Source organism: Neolamprologus brichardi, chromosome 9 (assembly GCF_056152115.1).
Source record: "Neolamprologus brichardi isolate AB-2024 chromosome 9, ASM5615211v1, whole genome shotgun sequence".
In the NCBI taxonomy this organism is placed as follows: domain Eukaryota; kingdom Metazoa; phylum Chordata; class Actinopteri; order Cichliformes; family Cichlidae; genus Neolamprologus; species Neolamprologus brichardi.
In genome coordinates, this window is record NC_142112.1 from 20,527,534 (window position 1) to 20,548,091 (window position 20,558).

Consider the following 20,558-nt stretch of genomic DNA (forward strand, 5'->3'; position numbering starts at 1 on the left):
TGGAACATTATGCAATCATTAGCGCTGTAAAAACATCCCCATTTCAAAAATGAATGTGAGCCAATAAAGATAATGCGGCATCATGTTTTAATCAGCTGCATTAGCCCCCTTTGGTTTTCACACTGTAAAGCCTTAAAAACAATAATACATGAATAGAAAAGAACATTTTGCAGGTGACAAGTGCACATATATTTGTCACTCTGGTCGCCTAATTAATGTTTTGTGAGGACCCACATCTACACATGCTTGACCTGGATAAGCAGTCAGAGGCTGCAGAACAGGGATGTGAGAAAGACAAAGCCAGAGAAGTGAGTCATCTTCAGTTGCTGTTGTTTTTTTCTTAGGCTTTGAATTGGAAAATGATGGCACTGTGGACACACCATCTCTGGTCACTGAGCTCCAGGAAAGCAATTGCAGTTTGGATGTGAAGCTGAGGATTGGATCATTACTCAAAATAATCTAACATCTGCCAGTAGAGGAGATAAGATTGTCGATTGATGCCTTGGCTAATCAGGAAATGGAAATGACTTAAGTCAGCTGTGGAGATCTCTCATTTCAGCCAAACCCAAGCAGCCTGCCTCCAAATTCATACCATCTGTGACAAATAATGATTCAAAAGTAAAGACGGTGAGTGAAGAAAGTTGCCGTTTCATCCTCTTGAGCTCATGTAAACACTGGGCAAGAATAAGAAATAGCAGTAAAGAGAGAAAGATGTTATTCCATAATGAATGAATAATTTGCTGAAGCTTTGATCAGTGGGATCGGAAGTACATCGATCCCTCTCGGGCACAGTGTGACATTCTGAAAAGCTGGATTTTAGCCGGAGAAGGTAAGTGATGAAAAACAGACGAGATGCTGGTTATCTTTTTTTCCTTTTTAAATCACTATTGATCGATCTTAAAAAAGAATGAGACGCAGAGATGGACACAGTGAGGTATCGATTTGGGTTGGTCAAAGGAGGAGTGGAGATGTGCTGATCCACTTCAAAGAAGTAGGCCATCACCCGTCTGATCAAACAGTCATCACAGACACTGATATCTCACTCCTATCAATGAGGAAAGTTGATCCTAGTACATAAAAAACAAAGAAACTGGTTTGATGCCTTTTGAATATAGGAATATGGCACATACAGGGAAGATAAATAAGTAAGGAGGTCAGATTGGCGTACAGGAATAAAAAGTTGTTGTTCAACTTTTTTTCCTGTATCGTTCCCTCTGTGCATACACCAAGCCCAATTACCTTCTCCACCCTGAGGGCTAATCTCTAAAGCCTCAAAGCCTCAAATGACACCACCTGTGTCCACAGCAGTGGTTCTAGTGGGGATGAGCTCATAAGGGCATGAAAAGTAATGAACACATGGACGGAACCAGAAGGTGGTTGATATTTTGTGAATCTGGGATTATTTATTCAATATTCTTTGCTTTATGTCTATTTCTGTACACCATCCAGACCCTTACCTGCTGAAGATCACGTGCGCTGAAAATGCTGTGAATTAGTACGACGGCAGTGAGCTAGTCAGTTTTCATTCGGTTTCATTTAATAAAGGCAAAACACTAGATATCGCTTCAAAAAGGCGCCCATATCACGGCTATGGTCGCACGTTTTCCTCTATTCACATCGCACTGAGGCGTCCTGGCGGATTTGTAAAGGGAGCTGTGAAAGCCATCAGAAATAGATCACACCAGTACATGTGTCATACAAGCTGGAAGAGGCGAGCATTACTCATCGAAGCCCTTAGAATGAGTCTGCTTAATGATCAGCATCGACCCTCATGCCTCAGATGTATTGTCCAAGTGTGTGCGTGTGTCCCATCTATCTGACTTTGTGTAGTTATTGATTTCACAGTGCTGAGTTGATTATAAATGCAAAAAAATGCAACTTTAAATATCAGCTGGAACATAACTTTTGACATAACGGATTGTAGTTTTGACATCTAGTTATTTAAAGTTTATTTTACCTGTCCAATAAATGTCAAAAGTCATACATTAAACAATAAAGATTTCTGATAATACGCATACTTTTGTAGTGCACAAGAAATCAAAGTAATTTACAGTCTTATACAGAAATGTGAAGAAACGAATAACCTTCAGAAAGCCTGGAAACCTACTGCTCAACACACACTTTTTAAAAAATTACAAGACCTTTGGAAGCAAAATGAAGGGATATGAGGGGTTTGCACAGCACTGTATGGACTGATAAAGAGTCCAAAAAATAGAGCATTTTAATCATATGTATGCAATCATAATGCAATTTACTACAGTGCATGTAAATAAGATATTAAGGTCATAAATGAAACGGGATGGCTGCAGGTTTTTGTATCCTTGTGCATGACTTCCAACTACATCCTCTTTCTAGCCCTTATATCTCACCTGCTGTAAGACAGAGGAGAGCAACTGAAGCCTCTGAAGTTGCTCCAAGTCATTCTGTCCCACCTGACACATACGCACATACAGAAAGCACACACAGAAAGCACACACACGTTTACCAGGAACACACAGACCAGACAAAAAACTCAAAAACAACACAGCAAAACAGAGAAAACGTGGGATGAGGGACAAATAATGACAGCACTGATTGTCAGGTAAATAACAGAGGAGGTTGTGATAGTAAATAGATTTTGAAGGCACAAAAAAAGAATTTAAAAGCTTACAAACAGGCAACAAACAGACTGCAATGCAAGCACATACAGAAGACGATCTGCGGATGAAAATCAAATCTTGTGTACATCTCCCCACCTGGTTGTTTGACAGCGCCCCCTCGTGGGAAGAAGGGGTAACAGCAGGCGAACTTGCACTGGATCCGCTCCTCGCTCCCCCTTTCTGTCCCGCTTCCTTCTCCGCATCTCGTTTATGTTGTCTCTTACTCTGCCTGTTGGGCTCTCTTTTGTCTCCTCTCGTTTGTTCCTGGTCTTCCACTTTCATATCTAAACTCTCGCATGCCTTCTCAAACCTTCTCTCCCGACTTCTGCCGTCTTCTCTCACCGAGGGACTCTTTATTAGCTTCTCACTTCTTTTAATCTCTTGTCCGTTCACTTGTTCCACTGCTTCGCTTGCTCTCTCTCTTGATTTGTCACTCACTCGCTGCCTCTCTCGCTCTCTTTCCTTTGGCTTCAATTTCTCTCTCTGTCTGTCACTTTCTTTATCCGTCTGCCTGTCTGCAGGCCAGTTTGTGCACTCTTCCTCAGATGAGCTGCCGTCTTTGCTGTTGGCACTGATGACCAGCTGACCAAGTCTAGACTGCAGCTCCCCTTCTAGGGGATCTCTGGTTGTGGATCCAGGCCCTGAGCTGCTGGATGAGAGCTCTCGCCCCAGGGTCAAGGAGGGGGGCTGAGAAGGGCTGGGGACCGGTGAATTTGGCGCCACTGTGTCCAGGTCCTCTGGCTCAGTTGTCATAGCATCTAATTTGAAGGCGTCTGGTGCAGCTGTGGCCACTGGTATAGTGTCAGATTTTGGCTGTTCCTCACTTAATCCCCTCTTCAGCAGGGCGTGGAGTAGAATACCACTGTTTTCCTTAAAGGTCGACATGTAAAATCAAAAGATAATTGTAAAAATCGAACAGGTAACCTATATTTGCAGATTTTAAAGACTAAAGCCTAACCCTAAAGAGCAAAGTAGCCTGAACTAGAGACCTTCATTTGGTGCCTTCTAATGGTGAAACAATGCTTTACAACCAAGCCGAACAGCCCCAATAAATAGATGCATAGATGAATTTTAAAGTGAGTTCCTTTTAACAACCAATAAGGAATCACTAAATTTTACCTGCACTAAGGGGTAGACGGACTGTGGATGGCTCTGGCCTCCAGTCCTGTTTTGCTCTGATGATGACTCCCTCTTACTCTTCCTGCGTCGCCGGGATCTTCTGACGGGATCACTTTGCCTCTCCTCTGCCTCGCTACTGTCTCCCATCACCTGGGAACAGTGACAGGAAGTAAACAGGTACATGTGCCACCGTTACATATCAGATTAAAGCTTTCACATGATAACATGCTTTTCTTTCTAGGACTGTCTTTTGTTATCAGGTTTTAATTGAACGCAACTATTATTTCTATTCGTACAGATTTTAAAATTCTTTTGTTCACTTTTAATATTCTGAATAATTTAGCGCCCAGCTATCTTTTTGAACTACTCCACTCATACAATCCCAACAGAGCACTTAGATCGTCCAACCACAGGCTCCTAGTACAACCTAGGACTCGAATGAAGTCGAGAGGTGACCGGGCCTTTGCATCCGTGGCACCTAGACTCTGGAATAACCTCCCTGTTCATATTCGTACTGCCGAGTCTATCCAGTCTTTTAAATCACGTCTTAAAACTTATTTTTTTACTTTGGCTTTTGATTCTGTCTAGTTGGTCTAGCTTGTTGTGTTGTTACCTATTGTTTGTTGTCCTCTTTTATTGTTTGTTTTAACTGTCTCATGCTTTTACTGACTGTGAAGCACTATGGTCAACACTGTTGTTTTAATATGTGCTATATAAATAAATTTTGATTTGATTTGATTTGATTTCTGTATCTTTGTCGGCTCATTTGAGGCCTCTGCACCAAGGACTGCAAGTAAAAACTCACGTATCTTTTGTTCTCTATTGTTGTCTCTACTAAAAAAAAAGAGCTCACTGGGGGGTGGGTACTTTTCACTTAAGGAACATGGAGTCTCTTTTCAGAGTTCAAAAAAAGTGTAACAGGGAGCATCCCTAGTTCTACAAAAGCAGTCATGACCTTTTAATCAGCAAATAAAGAGCTGTTAAGTAATTAATTGATATAGGACTTTAAGACTGATAGCAATACCGATATTTGGTGAAGCCAATACTCTGATATATCAGTCAATATTCTTTCTTTCTTCCTTTTAGAATCTATCTCCTTAACATTTCTCAAGTGTGGTTCTTTATTTCTTCAGTTATGCTCTTTCCTGATCTGCTGTTGATCAGCGGGTTGTTGTGCTTGTGATGATCTATACACGCATTTCCAATAGGCAAGTTGCAGAGTGCCCTCTGGTGGACAACATCAACACTGATAATATGGTTGAAAGGTGTTTGCAGATATTATAATTATAATATTTGCAGATATTCGTCCACCAACTACTTGGTATGGCTCTAAAATTCTCATTACAAAGGACAATATTTACATCTGACTTTGTAGAACAGGATAATTCAAAGACATCACCTTAGGGTTAAAGTTCACATCCAATGACTCTGATTGGACTGGGTATGGAGAAAAGTTCTGCTGAAGGTGTTGGTGATGCAGCGGCTGGTGATGAGGGTGAAGGTGCGTATCCGGGGGTCCTTTCTTCCTCATCAGATTGTGGGGTGGTTTACGGGGACACGCAGAAAGCACTGACGAAGCCTCGGAGTCTGAGTTGAGAGTCTCTGTGTTGGTGTACTGCCCCGAGGATGGTGAGGTGACCGGGAGATGCTGAGTGTAAATCCACTCGGGGTCGTGCTGGGAGTCTGTGTAGTAAGTCTCATCTGACAGTTTGCGGCGAAACTGCCTCAGCGCTGCACCCCAGCCACCTTCATCGTCCTCCTCTGAGTCAGATCCCATCTCGTCGTAAGCGGAGACGACGCCGGACTCCTTTTCCAGCACGCTGAACAACAGGCTCTTCCTCTTGGTGAGCAGGCTGGGCCGAGACAGCTGGGAACTGTGCAGAGCAATCCAGTTGCCGTCTGGACTCTGGAGCACTGAAGAGGCACCTGGATGAAAATCACAAGCAGCAGCAGGAAGTATAGAAGAACGGAGTCAACTGCAGGGATTCAGAGAGAACTAAAAAAATTCAATATCCATACTCTCAATAAAATTATATGAGGCTAATATAGAGCAATGCATGGGGTAAATTTCTACAAATAATTTGCAGTCTTTGTATGTATGTGCATCTTTATGACATGTAAAAGTAAATCTATGGCCTTTGTCTAAAAATCTTTAAATCTATTCAGTTATGCATCTACACAAAGTTATATTCAAACTGATAAAAGCGAAATGGAAAGCTGCTCAACCAAAAAGAGTTTGTGAGTGTGACTTTTACTCGAGTTATCCAGGCGATCCATGCTCTTCCAGGTGGGTAAAGATGTGGCCGCCTTTGGCTCCCTTTTCAGAGAAGCGTATTCCTGCAAGCCGTCGTTGCCGCCACCGGCCTCAGCTACCTCCTCCTCTGGACCCTTCTCTGGGGAGTCGTCACTGGTGAGAGAGAACGCTGACCGCAACCGCTGCAAGAACAAACATTGACACACACAGGTAAATACAGAGAAATATGACACAGATCCAAAGAATGGTACACAACTCTGTTGACAGGTTCTTTCTTTTTTTTTTAGTTTTTTGTTGACAGGAAGTTCAGACAGATTTTTAGCTGAGAAACAGAGATAACTGGCACTTGGCCAGAAAATATAATATCCATATATAGTAATTAAGTAATACACATGAGAGCATTTGGTCCATCTGGACAATTCACTTCCTGTCCAGCAATAAAAAAAACCCCTAAAACGTCACTACTATGTCGGCTGTAATTTACCATTCTCACCAGCAGGTGGAGCTATAACACTGAGCAAATATCTACTAAGGAGTTCCTGTGATTCTTTCTGTGTGAAACAAATAAGTTATACATTTACATTATATCAAGATTTTAATATACTAAATCACTAGTCCTTTATTACTTAATTTTTGTGTATTGTGTATTTTTGTGTAATATTTGTGTATCTGTGGAACAACATAATTTACATTCATGAGAGCTTTTTGGTGCATTTTACATTTGGCAGCTTTTAGGAATAGTGTCTGATCTGTACTCTGGCGTCAATTCGAAAAATAAGCTAAGCTAAGCTATACTTTATTCTTCTCCCAAATTTGAGAAATTAATTGCAGAATTAAATACACAAAAAAATCATTCCTCTTTAAAAAGGGTGGGGTACAACATTAAGGTTTAGTGTTACACCGCGTAAGTACGCATGTGAGTGTAAATCTGCATGCTTTGTCTGTCAGTGAGTGGTTTTGTAGAGAGCTGATAAACGCAGCTTATCCCATGGCAGGCAGAGCAGTCGAGGAGGATCCCTGCGTATTTCACAAGACTTTGATCTTCACTGAGTGAAACAGCAGGAAACTGAAGGCAGAGCCCCAGGGAGAGCAGCCTTGATGCTCTGCACACACACAGGACGATGACAAATCTCCAGGAGTCCTTGTTGACTTGTAGTATGAACCCGTGCCAGGTTTGTGTACTATTGATTTGCCTATGTGTTCCTGTGTGAGGACTTGCTGTAGTTGGCATATTGTATTATCTTTTTTCAAAACAAAAGGACCTTTCCCTCAAACCCACAACAGTAAGTAAACTCTTCCAGAATTCTCCAACACGTCATTAAGAAAAATTAGTATTATAAAAAAAAGAGTCTGAGGAAAAAAATACAGCTTATATTAGGAAATCTAATCGTACTACCTAATTTCAAGTGACTGCATTCACAATTAGTCAAAAAAAGAGAACCTGTCATCGGTGGGTCACGTGCAGAGCAGTATGTGATCCATGCTACTAAGAAATCACACACTGTAGTGCCTCTTAGAAGTGTCTCATTGGCTATGTCCTTCTTTAATATACCAGTTATGCTTTATCTGTATTTATTCTGCATGTTTGTTTTTGACTTAAATAGAGATGGCTGAATACAGCAGCATGACATGCTCCATATGTTCCAACAGTTTAGACTGACACAGGGACTCACATAGAGAGAGTAGGAGGTTTTGAGCGGGTCTTGTGGTTCTTGTGATGAAGTGTGAGGCTGAGAAGGAGAGGGCAGTTCACTGGGCTGGATCAGAGACTGAGACTGAGGCCAGACAAAGTCATACTCTGTCTGCATCTCTGAACGCTTCCTTCTCTGGATGATCTGAGGGAAACGAAAAAGAAAAAAAGGAAGTGAAGAAGGCGATGAGGAGAGAGAACATGACAGAGACTGTGCATACAAGCTATAAGGCGTACACAACAAGCTTTTTAAAAGGATGAACTAGAATAATAAATGCACAATGGAAAACAGAAATGCGCTCGTACAACAGAATTTTATGTTTAGCCATTAATAATTTTTAAAGCGATGATTTCATTTTCATTTAAATTTTATTGTAACACTATGTGCTGAAATCTTCAAAGTATTTCATTTCCAGTGAACTGATTTCCAACACGTTTGACTTTAAACTCAAAGGCAATCAAACAACTGCAGATCCTGGCTCCACTCACTATCTGCATGCAAATTAGATGCCATGTGTAAAATTAAAGCAGTTGTCACTTGAATTTTAAAGTAATTTATGCAGATTTTGACACTCTAAATTATCATTTTCAAAGACCTTCTGCTCTTTTCTTGCTTGAAAATTATTTCCTGTGCCATATTTCACTAAAACGTTATATAAGTGCAATGACTTCTGTTTGAAATTATAGAGTAAAAGCGTAATTATTTGCCAATCCATTTGTAAAGGGTGGAGAGGAAAGGCATAGCCTGAAGTGTTACATTTTTTTTTTTATTTTGAAAGATTTTAGCTGCAATTAATGCTTCCACATAAAAGAGACGAATAAACCTGCAGTAAAGTAATACCTACTTTTTGTACAATGGTTGTGGCGAGTTCTTCTATGAGCTCCTCTTTGTGGTCCCGCAGATACCGAGCCTCATTCTGTTTCTCCTACACACACACACACCACACACACACACAGCATATTCAGTTCAAAGTGAATGTGAATTACCAGGAGAGAGTCTGTGCAAAGGTCTTTGCCAAAAACCATGACTGTATCCCGCTGATACTGAGAGCAAGAGAGAGGCAAGAGGAGAGGAGAAGTAAGAAGCCATGACAGTGATATAGGGGATTGAAAATATGGGGATGGAGAGCAGGAAGGCAATACGAAAGCCCTGAAAAGTGGGGGGAAGAAAAGAGGAGGCAGAGGACAAGAGAGGGAGAGGAAGAAGGGGAAGAGAGGGATGTCTTACCAAGCTGTCACTGAACTCCTCTGCCTTAGCAATGGCCTCCTCTATAGCCTCCTCAGCAACACGCAGGGCGACTGTGAGTGTCTCTGCCATACTGTGCCCTGATAACACAACACAGCGCACACAAGAATAAATGCATGCATACATGTATACAGAGTTCCCTTAACCTTCCCTCACCTGTGGATGGTGATAGTGATCCACTGCTTCGCTCCAGAATGAACTACACGTTACGCCACATACACGTTATACCTACAGTATCGACTTGAAACCCATGCCACAAAGCTCCCGGTGCACAGCTTTTGTGCTGATGTTAATGCCAATGGAGATTCAGTTCTATGCTGTTATTGAGTAAGCAAAGCGTCAGAGACTTTTATTAAGTCCATCAGCACTCTGCACAGAGAGACATTAATGAACTTTACACAAACCACTCTCAAATTCAGTCTTTAAACGGCCAAATTTTTCAAACGTTTGTAAAGGCGCACTGCATGGCTAGGTGCTTGATTTTATAAATCAACGGCAATGGGACTGAAAAGACCTAAATCCAAAGATTTAGAGGTGTGGCCTAATATTTCCTACAGACATTCATAGTTTCCTAGAGCCCTAAATTACCTTATTTGAGCTTTTTGCACAAATTTTAGTTTCTAACTATTGCAGCAGTCATGCCATTGAAATTAGACAGGTGCTTTCTATTGTAAGGTAAAGAACCTGCAATAATACAGAGAAAACCCCAGCAATCGGACCACCCTCTACGACTAATTGGTTGGCAACAGTGGGAAGGAAAAACTCCTTTTAACAAGAAGAAACTGGCGCCATCTGCTGTGAACTGTTGGGCACAAGGGAAGGGACTGTGGAAGGGTGCCTTCTGTCCCGAATGTAATTATAATAGCTAATGGTTAAACACAGTGGTGTAGAAACACAAAAAAGAGTGAAAAAGAGTGAATGAAGAAGAAATGCTAAGTGTTTAATGGGAGCAGCCTGAGACCATTGGTGCATAATTAAGGTAGGTTTTCAGGGTCACCTGATCTAGTTCCATCTCCTTTATCAAAAAGGAAGTTTTAAGCTTAATCTTAAACACAGTCTGTCTCCCAATTCCAAACTGGGAGCTGGTTCCACAGAAGAGAGTCCTGAAAGCTGTCGACTCTGCCTCCCATTCTACATTTAAATACCCCAGGAGCCACAAGTAAACTAGCAGTCTGAGAATGAAGTGCTCTATTGTGGAGATATGATACTATGAGGTCTAAAAGATAAGATGGGGACTGATTATTCAAGATATTATTCAAAATGCTAGATTTAACAGAGATCCATTGAAGGCAAGGTAATATGGGAGAAATACGCTCTTTCTCCTTCTAGTTCCTATTTAGTGCCTGCTTAGTGCTGATGTTGCTAGGATGCTGAAATACAAACATCCTTTCAAACAATTTTATTTAATGTGTACAACGACCCTCAGTTTGACTCATACTACGATTATTTTACCCTTGCTTTAAATCATCATAAAAGAGCGCAGTTTTGTTGGCATTTCTGACACACCTATAAACACAAATACACACATACACACATTAAGCATACGTTATTTTTTTCTGCGTGGGCCTTTTAGAAGCTGACATTATCTAAATGGCAGATCTTGATCACTGCACACAGCAGATAATTACCAGTAAACAAACAAAATTGGGTTTGTTTATTGTCAGCCGCATATCTTGTTAGCATATTTATCCATTTATGAAAGCGTACGTGTAAATATAATAAGCATCCACAAGAAAATCTGCTGTCTGTGGTGAGCACAGGGCGAGAATTTTATTTATGTGCACTTTTGCATGAAAGGAGGTTTATTTGCATTTGCATGCTGATTCTACCTGTGGCTGGAATTACTCATCTGCAGTGCCACAAAACGCTGCCCTCCCATCACCGCATCCCTCACCTTCGCTCTGCTTGTAGAAGGCGGAGTCACTGCCGCAGACGCTGCCATCGTTGTCGTTGCTTCCCTCGTGAACGCTGCTTTCTGAAACACAGAGGCCGTGAAACGAAGCCTTCAGATAAAAGCTTTCAAACACAGCCTGTCACAGAACTTCAAATATCCTGTGTGTATCATTCCAGAAAATATAATCGTCGCATGCTTTTTTTTTTTGTTCTGTCACCACGTTAAAAGTAGGTTACACTGCCAATGTCACCAAGACCTCTTTTTCTACTCTCGTCAACTGGATTCCCAACTGCACTTTTGTCATCTTGTCAATTTGTATTGTTTCGCTTCTTCGAATCGGCGCCATTTCCCAATTGTGATGTTTAAAAGAAAAAGAAATAAACAAAAATAAGATGACAGTTGAAAGAAAATGACAATTCATCTGATAATTCCCTTTGCCTTTCAAACAAATGACATGTTTTTGCTCACCAAGGACACTTTCTCTTAAGCATCACAGTGCAGTGGTGTGTTGTTTTTCCTGTGTGTGTTTTGTGTCTAATTCAGGCCAAATCTCTTGTGAGTCTGTGCTATATTTGTGCAGTTATCTTTTTTGAGCAAATTCCTAAAATCTAGAGTTACAGCAAAAGGGACGTTCCTGTAACTCAAGATGGAAATTTGACAGGTCTACTTAAAGAGCTGTGAAACCCCAGAGAAGGAGTAGTAGTTACTATGTGCCCGCCTTCAAAACCAAATATTCCCTTAGTGGCCCATTAACTCCTGTTAGATATCTCCCCTGTGGTTCCCATTTATTATGGACTTTCACATCAATCTAGCTGTTAAAAAAAAAGAAAAGGGAGCATGTGGACATGCCGATTTTAAGAAGACAAACTGTCAGATGACACCAGAGAGCTCTCTGGGTGAATTTCCAACTTAGCCTCTGATATAAGTCCTTCTCAAACATGAATCCTGGCTCTTTTTCCATCATTGGTTTTCACTTCAGTTTGTTTCCACTTAGCACCCGGAGCCAAAACAAAAACCAAACTTCTACTCAAAGCCTAGGCTTTGTCCCAACATTTCAGCCCCTGCTGCTAACAAAACCCACAAGCAAGACTAAATTCCATGATTCCCACTCTTGGCCCGTCTCCTATAGCTTCTGCCGTTAATCTAGCCCCGATGCTGCTCCTGTTGGACGGGCTGCTGTCACTGACTAAATACACAGAAGCAGCAGAATGTGCCCGATGGTTTGGTGCAAGTCTGCCACTGATCTCTGCCACAGCTAACTGCAACACTGCCAAGAAAACAGGCAAACCATTACAGAGCCATCACTCTTTCACACTCCAGTGTTTCTATTGGATGAAAGGTGGATATCTCCACTGAATATGTACATTTTGCAAGGAGCAGCAATACGTCTTATAAAAGGCTTTCAGCCCAGGTTTAATGGGTCCCACGGATGAAAAAAGGAAGCCAAGTAAACAAAAAAAACAAATCCATCAAAATGACAGAAACAGCATTTTCTCCATTCCCCCATGAGAGCAGCAGTAACAGAGCCAGCTGTCAGCCATGCTGTACTAGTCCAACTCTACTGCAAGATGAACTACTGTTTGTCAAAGCTCTGCAACATTATAGTGCAGAGCCCGAAAGCCTCTAAACCGCTATATTACTTCTTTCTGACCCCCAGAAAAAACAATGTTGAACGTGCCTCTACGCACGGCTTTAAAGTCGCGTTTGCCTCACTCTACTTTGAGGAGTTGCCATAGATTTTGCGCTGCCTCGTGCATGTCCACCTGTAAGCCCAGTTCTCCCAGTTGCAGTAAGGTATAACAAGTCCCCAAACTATTACACGCTCCACACCTCCTTTCCTCCTCCAAAGTTGTCTCACCTTGACTCACACGGAGTCCAACAGACTGTTCTCGCTTGGTTAGAGCTGAATTATAGTTTCTGACAGTGTGGAAGGGGACAATAGGTGGGGGAAATTACCTGCAGCTGCTCAGGACAATGTAGACACAGAAAAGACCGCTGTCACAGAAAGTGACACGCCTCACAAGAATCACACAGACACACACTGACTGGTAGGAAAGTGGGTGGAACTGCACATCGACACAGAGGATGAAAATCTTCCTTAACCTTAATGGAAGCAGCCTGGAGCACGCTGTCGTTTATTCAGCGTATATTCATCACCGACGAGCACTTTACAAATTTAACAAAAAGTGCCTCCGCTCGCGACGAGCTGCAAACACAAAATTGACTTATCGCATAATAAAGTGAATATGGCAAATGTGTTGGCAAACAGTTGCTTATTTAACATTCCCCTCACCGACCGTTGAACAATATATCTGTCTTACTCCATTTGTAATGCTCTACTCTGCTCACCAGCAAAGCTGGGAATATTTTCAGCAAACGGCGATTGGCTGGGTAGTGAATGCTTGATTTTTAACCTACATTAATTTTTCAAAGCTCATTTCACGGAAAGAGTCGCCTGCTGCGGCTTGGAATTAGGTCGAAAACAGCCGTGAAAACAAAACAAAAAATGTAAAATGAAAGGCACAATTAGCTGGACAATTTCTAAATAAAATATATACCTGCATGTCCGTTTTAAATAAAGAACATCATTGCTTCTGATATTTTTGATGCCAAAAATAATTAGATGTTGTGAAATTGTTCATATCACTAAGCTTTGCAGCATTTGTATGATGACAGTGACTGCCAAAGAGGGTTTACCACACCATTGTTTTATTTTCTATTCTTCTGCTCATCAATGAGTCACATGTCCAAAGCAGCTTTGTGGCTACTGGGTAATAGGACACAACAGAGTCATTAGTTTGCTCAGAATGACACTGATATCCATCATTACGTTTCCTTAAGGGGACAAATCCACCCCATACTGAAAATCGTTATATTTGAAGGTTGTTTAAATGTTTGGGGAAAGCTGAGATTTAGGCTTTACTAGTAGTTATTTTTAGGGTTGGAGTAAATCTCCAGAAAATGGAAAGTCAATGCGCTGACCTCTGACATAATGAAAAACAACGATGCACATTTGTCACTTAAAATCCTTTTTAAATCATTGGATCTGTTTTATTCTCATTTTGTGCTATGAGACACTAAAATATAGGCCACGTCTGAAATCACTGCTTTTCTTCACTCAATCTCTACATACCTGCATAATAAGTATGAATAAGCAGGTGTGGGCACTGCTGAAAAATGAGTCATGTGGTGTAAGGTATTTCCCCAAGTAACCTTCCCATATGGAAGAAGTGCAAAAATTTTCACCCAATTTAGCGGAACTGGAGAGCACAATACCAAAAAAAAGGGATGCAGATTAGGAGTCAGATGCACTATTATCATCATCATCATCATACTATAATGATCATACAGTATGTCTGTATATTTGTTTCGTATCTGTCTTTATGCTTCTGTATTGGTTATTATGTTATCTGACTTTTAGACCGGAAGGTTTTTTCTTTGAATTTGGTTCCTTACTGTCTTGTAGTAGAATTCCTTGGTCATGTATTATATCCTCTGTTTGTAGCCTGTCTATATTCTAGTTCATTTTCCTTTTGTGATCCTTTCCTGTCTCCCCATTCGTGTTCCCATGTCTCTCTGGCAGTCAATATCCCTGTTTTGCCAAGTGCGTGTGTCATAGTCTGGTTCTCAGTATGTGTGTGTTACTTCCTGTTTTATTTTGATAGTCCCTTGTCTTGTGCTTGTGATGTTCAGTCTGTCAGTCAGTTCAGCTTGTTGTCAGTCTGTCAATCAGTTCCTACATCACCCTATTATAGTTATAAATTAAAATGATAGTTTCTTGTTTTCATGGTCTTTTGCCAGCAACAAAGTTAAGTTAACCTCTTTCTGCTGAGTCTTGCATCCAGGCTGCTACTTTCTGCTAATTCTTTTTATACATGTTTGTGAAGGCACACTAAACAGCTAGGGACTGAAATGCAAATATTAAGAGGTGTGTTCCAATGCTTTTGTTTATATAGTGTATAATGGATAAATACAATACACTACATAGGCTAGTATGTAGTAGTATAACTCCACAGTATGTTTAACCAGTTAACTACACAGGTGCTTCAAATTACAGCTGCACAGTCAGAACTAGCATCGTTATTGACTTTTCTAACTGACCAGTTGAGAGCAGTTTACTGTATAATTAATAGCTTTGGTGTGTTTGTGGAAACACATGTTGACACATGAAGGAGGATACAGAGTCCACACAGAAACACTGTCTGAGAGGCTGCAGTGTGCATCATACATCTTCAGCTCCAAAGGCTGAATTAATACAACCAAATGAGGCAACATTTGCTGAGTGTTGTCAATGGCAGTGTGAGAATAAGCCAGAGGCTCAGAGCAAGAGTCCCATGTGAACAGTGTGAGTTGGCGACCCCGCTGATGACGTTTAAATATGCAAAGTATGTTGCCCCCGGAGACTGCTGACTGAAAAAGTTACCGTGCTACAACGCTGATAGCGATTTATGACTGATTTATGAGCAAACGCACTAAAGTAAGATTGCAAAAATAGTAAATAATATATTTGCTAAGGCATACGCCACTGTGAACACACTGATTTCTGGATTTCGCCCACAGGACGTCTATGCCTACAACCTTAACAAGCTGATGGATGTAGCTAGCAATATATATATTAAATATATAAATAAATAAATAAATATTGCTCAAGAACCTCCTTGTCCTTCTAGAGTGCTTCAATCTCCAACCTCTTTAATGCTCCATATATAAGACAGAAGCAGTGTAGAGTCAGATTTTATTAAATTTTAAGGCATTACAACTGGATGAAGAACTTAATCTAGTTCATGCATTGTCTTACAAGAATAAAAACCGTGTACGGATATTGAATAATATGGTTTAATAGGCCACTGCGTGCTGCAGAAATCCAAATTCTCTGCTGTGTTGGAATAAAAATATTGATTACAAAAGCAAGCAGAACTGCCTGCTCTCATAAACAATTTGGGTTATGCTGATTGAAATAAATAGTGTCATAAAACAGACTATGTGGAAAGACAGAGGAAACAAAAGAGAGTGAGGGTGCATGAATAAATGAGCCAATAAAGCTCCACTTAGAGCATTCCTGAAGTGCCAGCAGCAGCGGCAGCAGGAGGAGGAGAGTCTAGGCCGTTTCCTTTCAATTACTATGCAGCATCTGGCAGCACATACAGTCTCATAAACAAAGTCCTCAGAACAATGGCTTAACTGACAGAGTGTCTGTTCACATCATGAAAGCCTAGGTAGTGAAGAAAAGTAACGTTTATTTATCTCTTTAATTTCTGTGAGAATTTGGCATTTTACTTATCCTTATTTGAGATTATGTCATTTAAGTCATTTAAATCTGTCATGAAATGTAAGACACACGATGTAGGGTGTTTGATGAAATAACTTCATCCAGGTGGGGCTTCTAGCACCGGGAAGCGTGTGGGTTCATGCGTGATGAGAAATTAATTAGTATCGGGGCAAACACGGCCTTTAAAGTTCAAATGATGGCGGCGAGCAGTAAAATGAAGGAGAAAAATGTTTCCACTAATTAACTGCAGCTTTCAAATTTTTTTTTTTCACTTCTGAAAAGCAACCAAAGCCACCTGCAGACCGTAATTACTTAAAAGGACTGACTTGATGACTTGAAGCAAGCAGCCGATTGGACTAATCTTTCTAATGCAGGAAACAGGTCACGAACAATGCTGTTTAATGACTCAAGAATGCAGCCCTGAGTCAGCGAAAATGCTCATTTGGGAGAAGAAGAAAACATTAATCCCACACAAAGCAGTGCATGAAAGAAAAAGATAAATACAGACATTATGGCAGAAAATCTTAAGAGGTTAGACATTAGTGTAGGAGTAGTTGAAAAGAGGAGTGGGATGTAGAAAAACTAATAGAAATAATACAAGGTGGTATTAAATCCAGGGGCTAAAGATCAGACCTTTCAGTGCATCAACACACACGCATACTGTATCTAAATGAATGCCAGCAGATGCAGTTGACTTGTTGACACCACTAAAAGTCCAAGCCTTGTAGTTGTTTGCTTTAAACGTCAGTAGCTCTAGGCTCCCGGTTAACATTTTGCCCTCATCTTTGCACACATACAGAGCACTGTACTAAGAGTCACCAAGCTTTCAGCTCAAAGAGCCCAGCCAATCAAAAGAAAAGATCCCACAAATGCCAATAAATGATTTCCATGACTGTCTGGTGGAATAGCTTTATCATAAAAGGTGCAAAAGAAGGTCTCAAATGAGGACAAATCTCTTAAAAATAAAATATATATATAAAAATGATCCAGGAGATCCTTGGGTTTTGTTACTACATTTCTCTTCTTCTGCACTATGTTAGCAGAACAGCATGAAGACAGACTCAAGGTCACTGTTCACATTGTCCTGTCAGTGACTCACTAGATAAGCTACATGTAACCGCATAGCAGTTCAGTGCTGAAGGTTGAGACTCTAATCAGTCAGTGGACAGAAATGGATCAGACCAGACCTCGTTCAGCAGCATTTAAAAGAAGTTGCCTCATGAGCACATAAAATAAAAGCTGAGCCAATGTAAAGCATTGTATTTGAAAGCAATCTGCTGTTTGCATGGAAACACATTCTGCGCTGAAGCTTTTTATCACCACATGTGAATTGTGTGAATCCAGTTTTACAATATGCATCACATTCAAAAGAATGAGAAAAAGAAAAGGAAAAAAAGAGACTCAGAAGAGAAAGATTTGCACAAATGTTTGTAGCTACACATCAAACATTTGGAGTTACATCAGGTTTACTCACACGCCTGCTCCTCTTTCCCTCAACTTTCTCACTACTGAGAACTGAAGGTGATACGATGCCGGAGGATTTCTCAAGTCACTGTCACCTTCCTCGATAGGTAAGCCTCCCGAGCAATTGAAGGGATGTGACAGCAAACACAAAAGGCAGGAGAAAAGTAGGACATCAGTAATCCTCCATTTGAAATGAATGAGATTTAAGTGTCAGAAAAAAAATTCACCATTCCTGCTCTTGATCTTTTATAACCAACTCACCGCGCTGCGTTTCATGGCAAATTTTATGATGTTATACCATAAAATGAGACTGGAGAGGCAGGGAGATATCTATAAACATTACATTGTGATGGAGATATTTAATCCAAAGCTAATCTGTTATATAAATAAAAATTGCCAATGGCCAATATCCAACATTGGCTACTGCACTTAAACCAGTTTACCACAGTGGAACAGAAATAGATTTTAGAAAGAAGCACAGCTTTTGCCAAAGACATGAACATGGAACAATATTTATTTAAAGTAGGCAGCCACTTTTTTAAGCACACCTGTTCGACTGCTCAACAGCAACTCGACAGGAAGAACAACCAACCCGACACCATCAGATACAAGCGTTTTAATTTCCTAAGCTCCAAAGCAGACAAGTGGCTTACACTAAACTAATTTAGAAGTTTGAATAACTATGTTTGACAAGGTACTAGCAAGATGCCACAATTTAGATGACAGACACCTTTATTATGTATAACCAAACACCTAGCCATGCTCCAGCTACAAAACAGTTGATTACCAGCACATAAAGCTCAATAACATCACATCAGGGTTGTGCCACTGGACAATGATGTCAGGGACTGATGATGGTCATTTGCTCTTTACACACTACTCTCATTTGTCCTGACGTCCTCACATCACCACCAACCAGTTACAGCAGACCATCTGATAAGCCCCTCCCTGAGCCCATCGGAGATTTCTTCAGAGTTTTTCCTTCCCACTGTGGCCAAGTGATTGCTCAAAGGGCATTGTTTAAATGTTGGCGTTTTCTCTGTATTACTGTAGGGTCTTTACCTTACAATATCAAGCACCTTGAAGTGGCTATTCCTGCTGGTGCTATATAAATAAAACTGAATTGATGAAGGTGCCTGTGCAGACAGAAAGGCCCCAGCCAGATAGATCCAGAACACAGGAATCCTCTCATCCCATCATGGAGGTGGCCAGTGTTGTTTCGACAGGTTTGAGAATCAATGATTACGTAGCACCGCAGTTCAGGTCATTTCAGTGGGAAGAAAATGACCGAAGACAGAATCTGTGGGCCCCCTCCCACACTGTTGTTAGTGTTTCCAACCTTGGCGTCAGCAGTTTTGTACTCCTGCGTTGATGCCAGCTTGGAATTGATTCTTGATATTTCATATCAGTATTAAAATGTAAATGGATTCATACTCTGTCATGTGCTCTGTGTGCATAAGAGAAAGAAGTGCTTTCCCCTCTAGCCTCTTGCCATGACACTATACCATATCTCTGTTGTTTTCTGTCACATCTAATAGCTTCAGTTTGTTGACATGTAGGCTCTTATTCGCTGCAGGCTAAGAGTTTAATACTAAAATGTTTAAGATTTTATGCACAATTAAAAACAACCGCTGCACACATTTCTTTTAATTTGATGCTATATTCCCCATCAAAGGCATTAATTACTAATTTAACACACATCCAGATCAGTGCTTTGCATCTGCCGATCCACTTAATCAGACACTTGGATCAGTTCTGAGAAAAGCAAAGAGAATAGACGGATGGATGATTCCCTTTAAGTCTTCTATCTGTCGTCACTGATATGCGATTTGCTCGTCTTCAGAGAACGTGGTCACCAACACTTCATCCATTCTTAATGCGAAAAAGTCCCCAGGCGCCACATTGATCACGCAGAGCAGCACTCGTATCCTTCCGTGCACACACAGACTATTGCCACAAAGGAGCATCGCTGCCTTCAACAGGAAAACATGGACGTGAAAGCACAAAGAGCATGTTCTGTTCCTTGCGTGACCTTCTCTTTGTCCTCAAAGAGAAGGTCGCGCTCTCTCTTTGGAAACACGATAGATGTAGAACAGTCACATCACTCCCACCGGCCGTCATGGCAGCTGACATTTCACACTCGTGTGGAACAGATTTCACTTTCAGTAGCCCCTCGGTGATGAAATATTTAACATTCTTTTCTATGAAAGCAGACTATATTTCACATATAGCCGGGGATGGTTTATGAAGCCGCTTTTCTGTATGCATGAAGAAAAGAGATGATTAACATTCTGGTGGAGTTCCTGGGCTACATAACAAAAACGTATTTTTCTTGAAGCAAAACAGACCAAATGAGATGGTGCAACATCGGCTTGTTAATGAGTAACATCTTTATAATTGATCTCCCCACCACCACCCACCGCAATCTATTGCTGATTTACTTGCTGATCTTATTATTCTGTTGAGGCTCAGCAGTTCTGATGTAAATCGTGTTAATCTGTTTCCCTTATAAACTTGTCAAAACACTTGACATTAGCAGCCAAAAAGGAGCTTTTAGGAGCAATTTTCTTAAAGTCAAAGCCCTTACTTTTCTCAGCTTTAGCTGTGTCTTTTTGATCATTTTTTAAAATATCTTTTGAGTTAGTTTAACAGAACACAAAGGGGGTGGATGCAGGATGAATGATAATATATTTAATGCAAACACAAAAATGAAATATAACCTCTGACAGTGAGGACATCCACAGCTCTCCTGTACAAGCCGCTAATATCCAGACACACACGCAGAACCTGAACGGCCTGCACACGTCACAGCATATCCATATCATATGGGCAGTCCGTTAGCCAGTTACTGGGAGTGGGTGTGAGTGGGTATTTGAGAATTGGAAGCTGTGTAATCTACTGGTTGGTTCAGGCAAGCTGGAAGACCATGAGCAGAGTCACATAATCCCTCCTCCTCGTCCCCAGATGGAGGAGAGGAGAGGAC

The 20,558-nt window shown here is 40.9% G+C and overlaps 1 protein-coding gene across 1 annotated transcript in view; it reads right to left on the reverse strand.

Annotated features, from left to right (window-relative positions):
• Positions 1-20,558, reverse strand: part of myripb (myosin VIIA and Rab interacting protein b) — a 115,463-nt gene that overhangs the window by 5,568 nt on the left and 89,337 nt on the right. Inside the window, exons 5-12 of the mRNA XM_087846097.1 lie at positions 10,843-10,923; positions 8,931-9,028; positions 8,548-8,628; positions 7,686-7,847; positions 6,014-6,194; positions 5,158-5,684; positions 3,759-3,908; positions 2,736-3,509 (exon numbers count right to left, since the gene is read on the reverse strand). Coding sequence (XP_087702223.1) covers positions 2,736-3,509; positions 3,759-3,908; positions 5,158-5,684; positions 6,014-6,194; positions 7,686-7,847; positions 8,548-8,628; positions 8,931-9,028; positions 10,843-10,923 — 2,054 coding nt within the window. The remainder of the gene's footprint in view (positions 1-2,735; positions 3,510-3,758; positions 3,909-5,157; positions 5,685-6,013; positions 6,195-7,685; positions 7,848-8,547; positions 8,629-8,930; positions 9,029-10,842; positions 10,924-20,558) is intronic.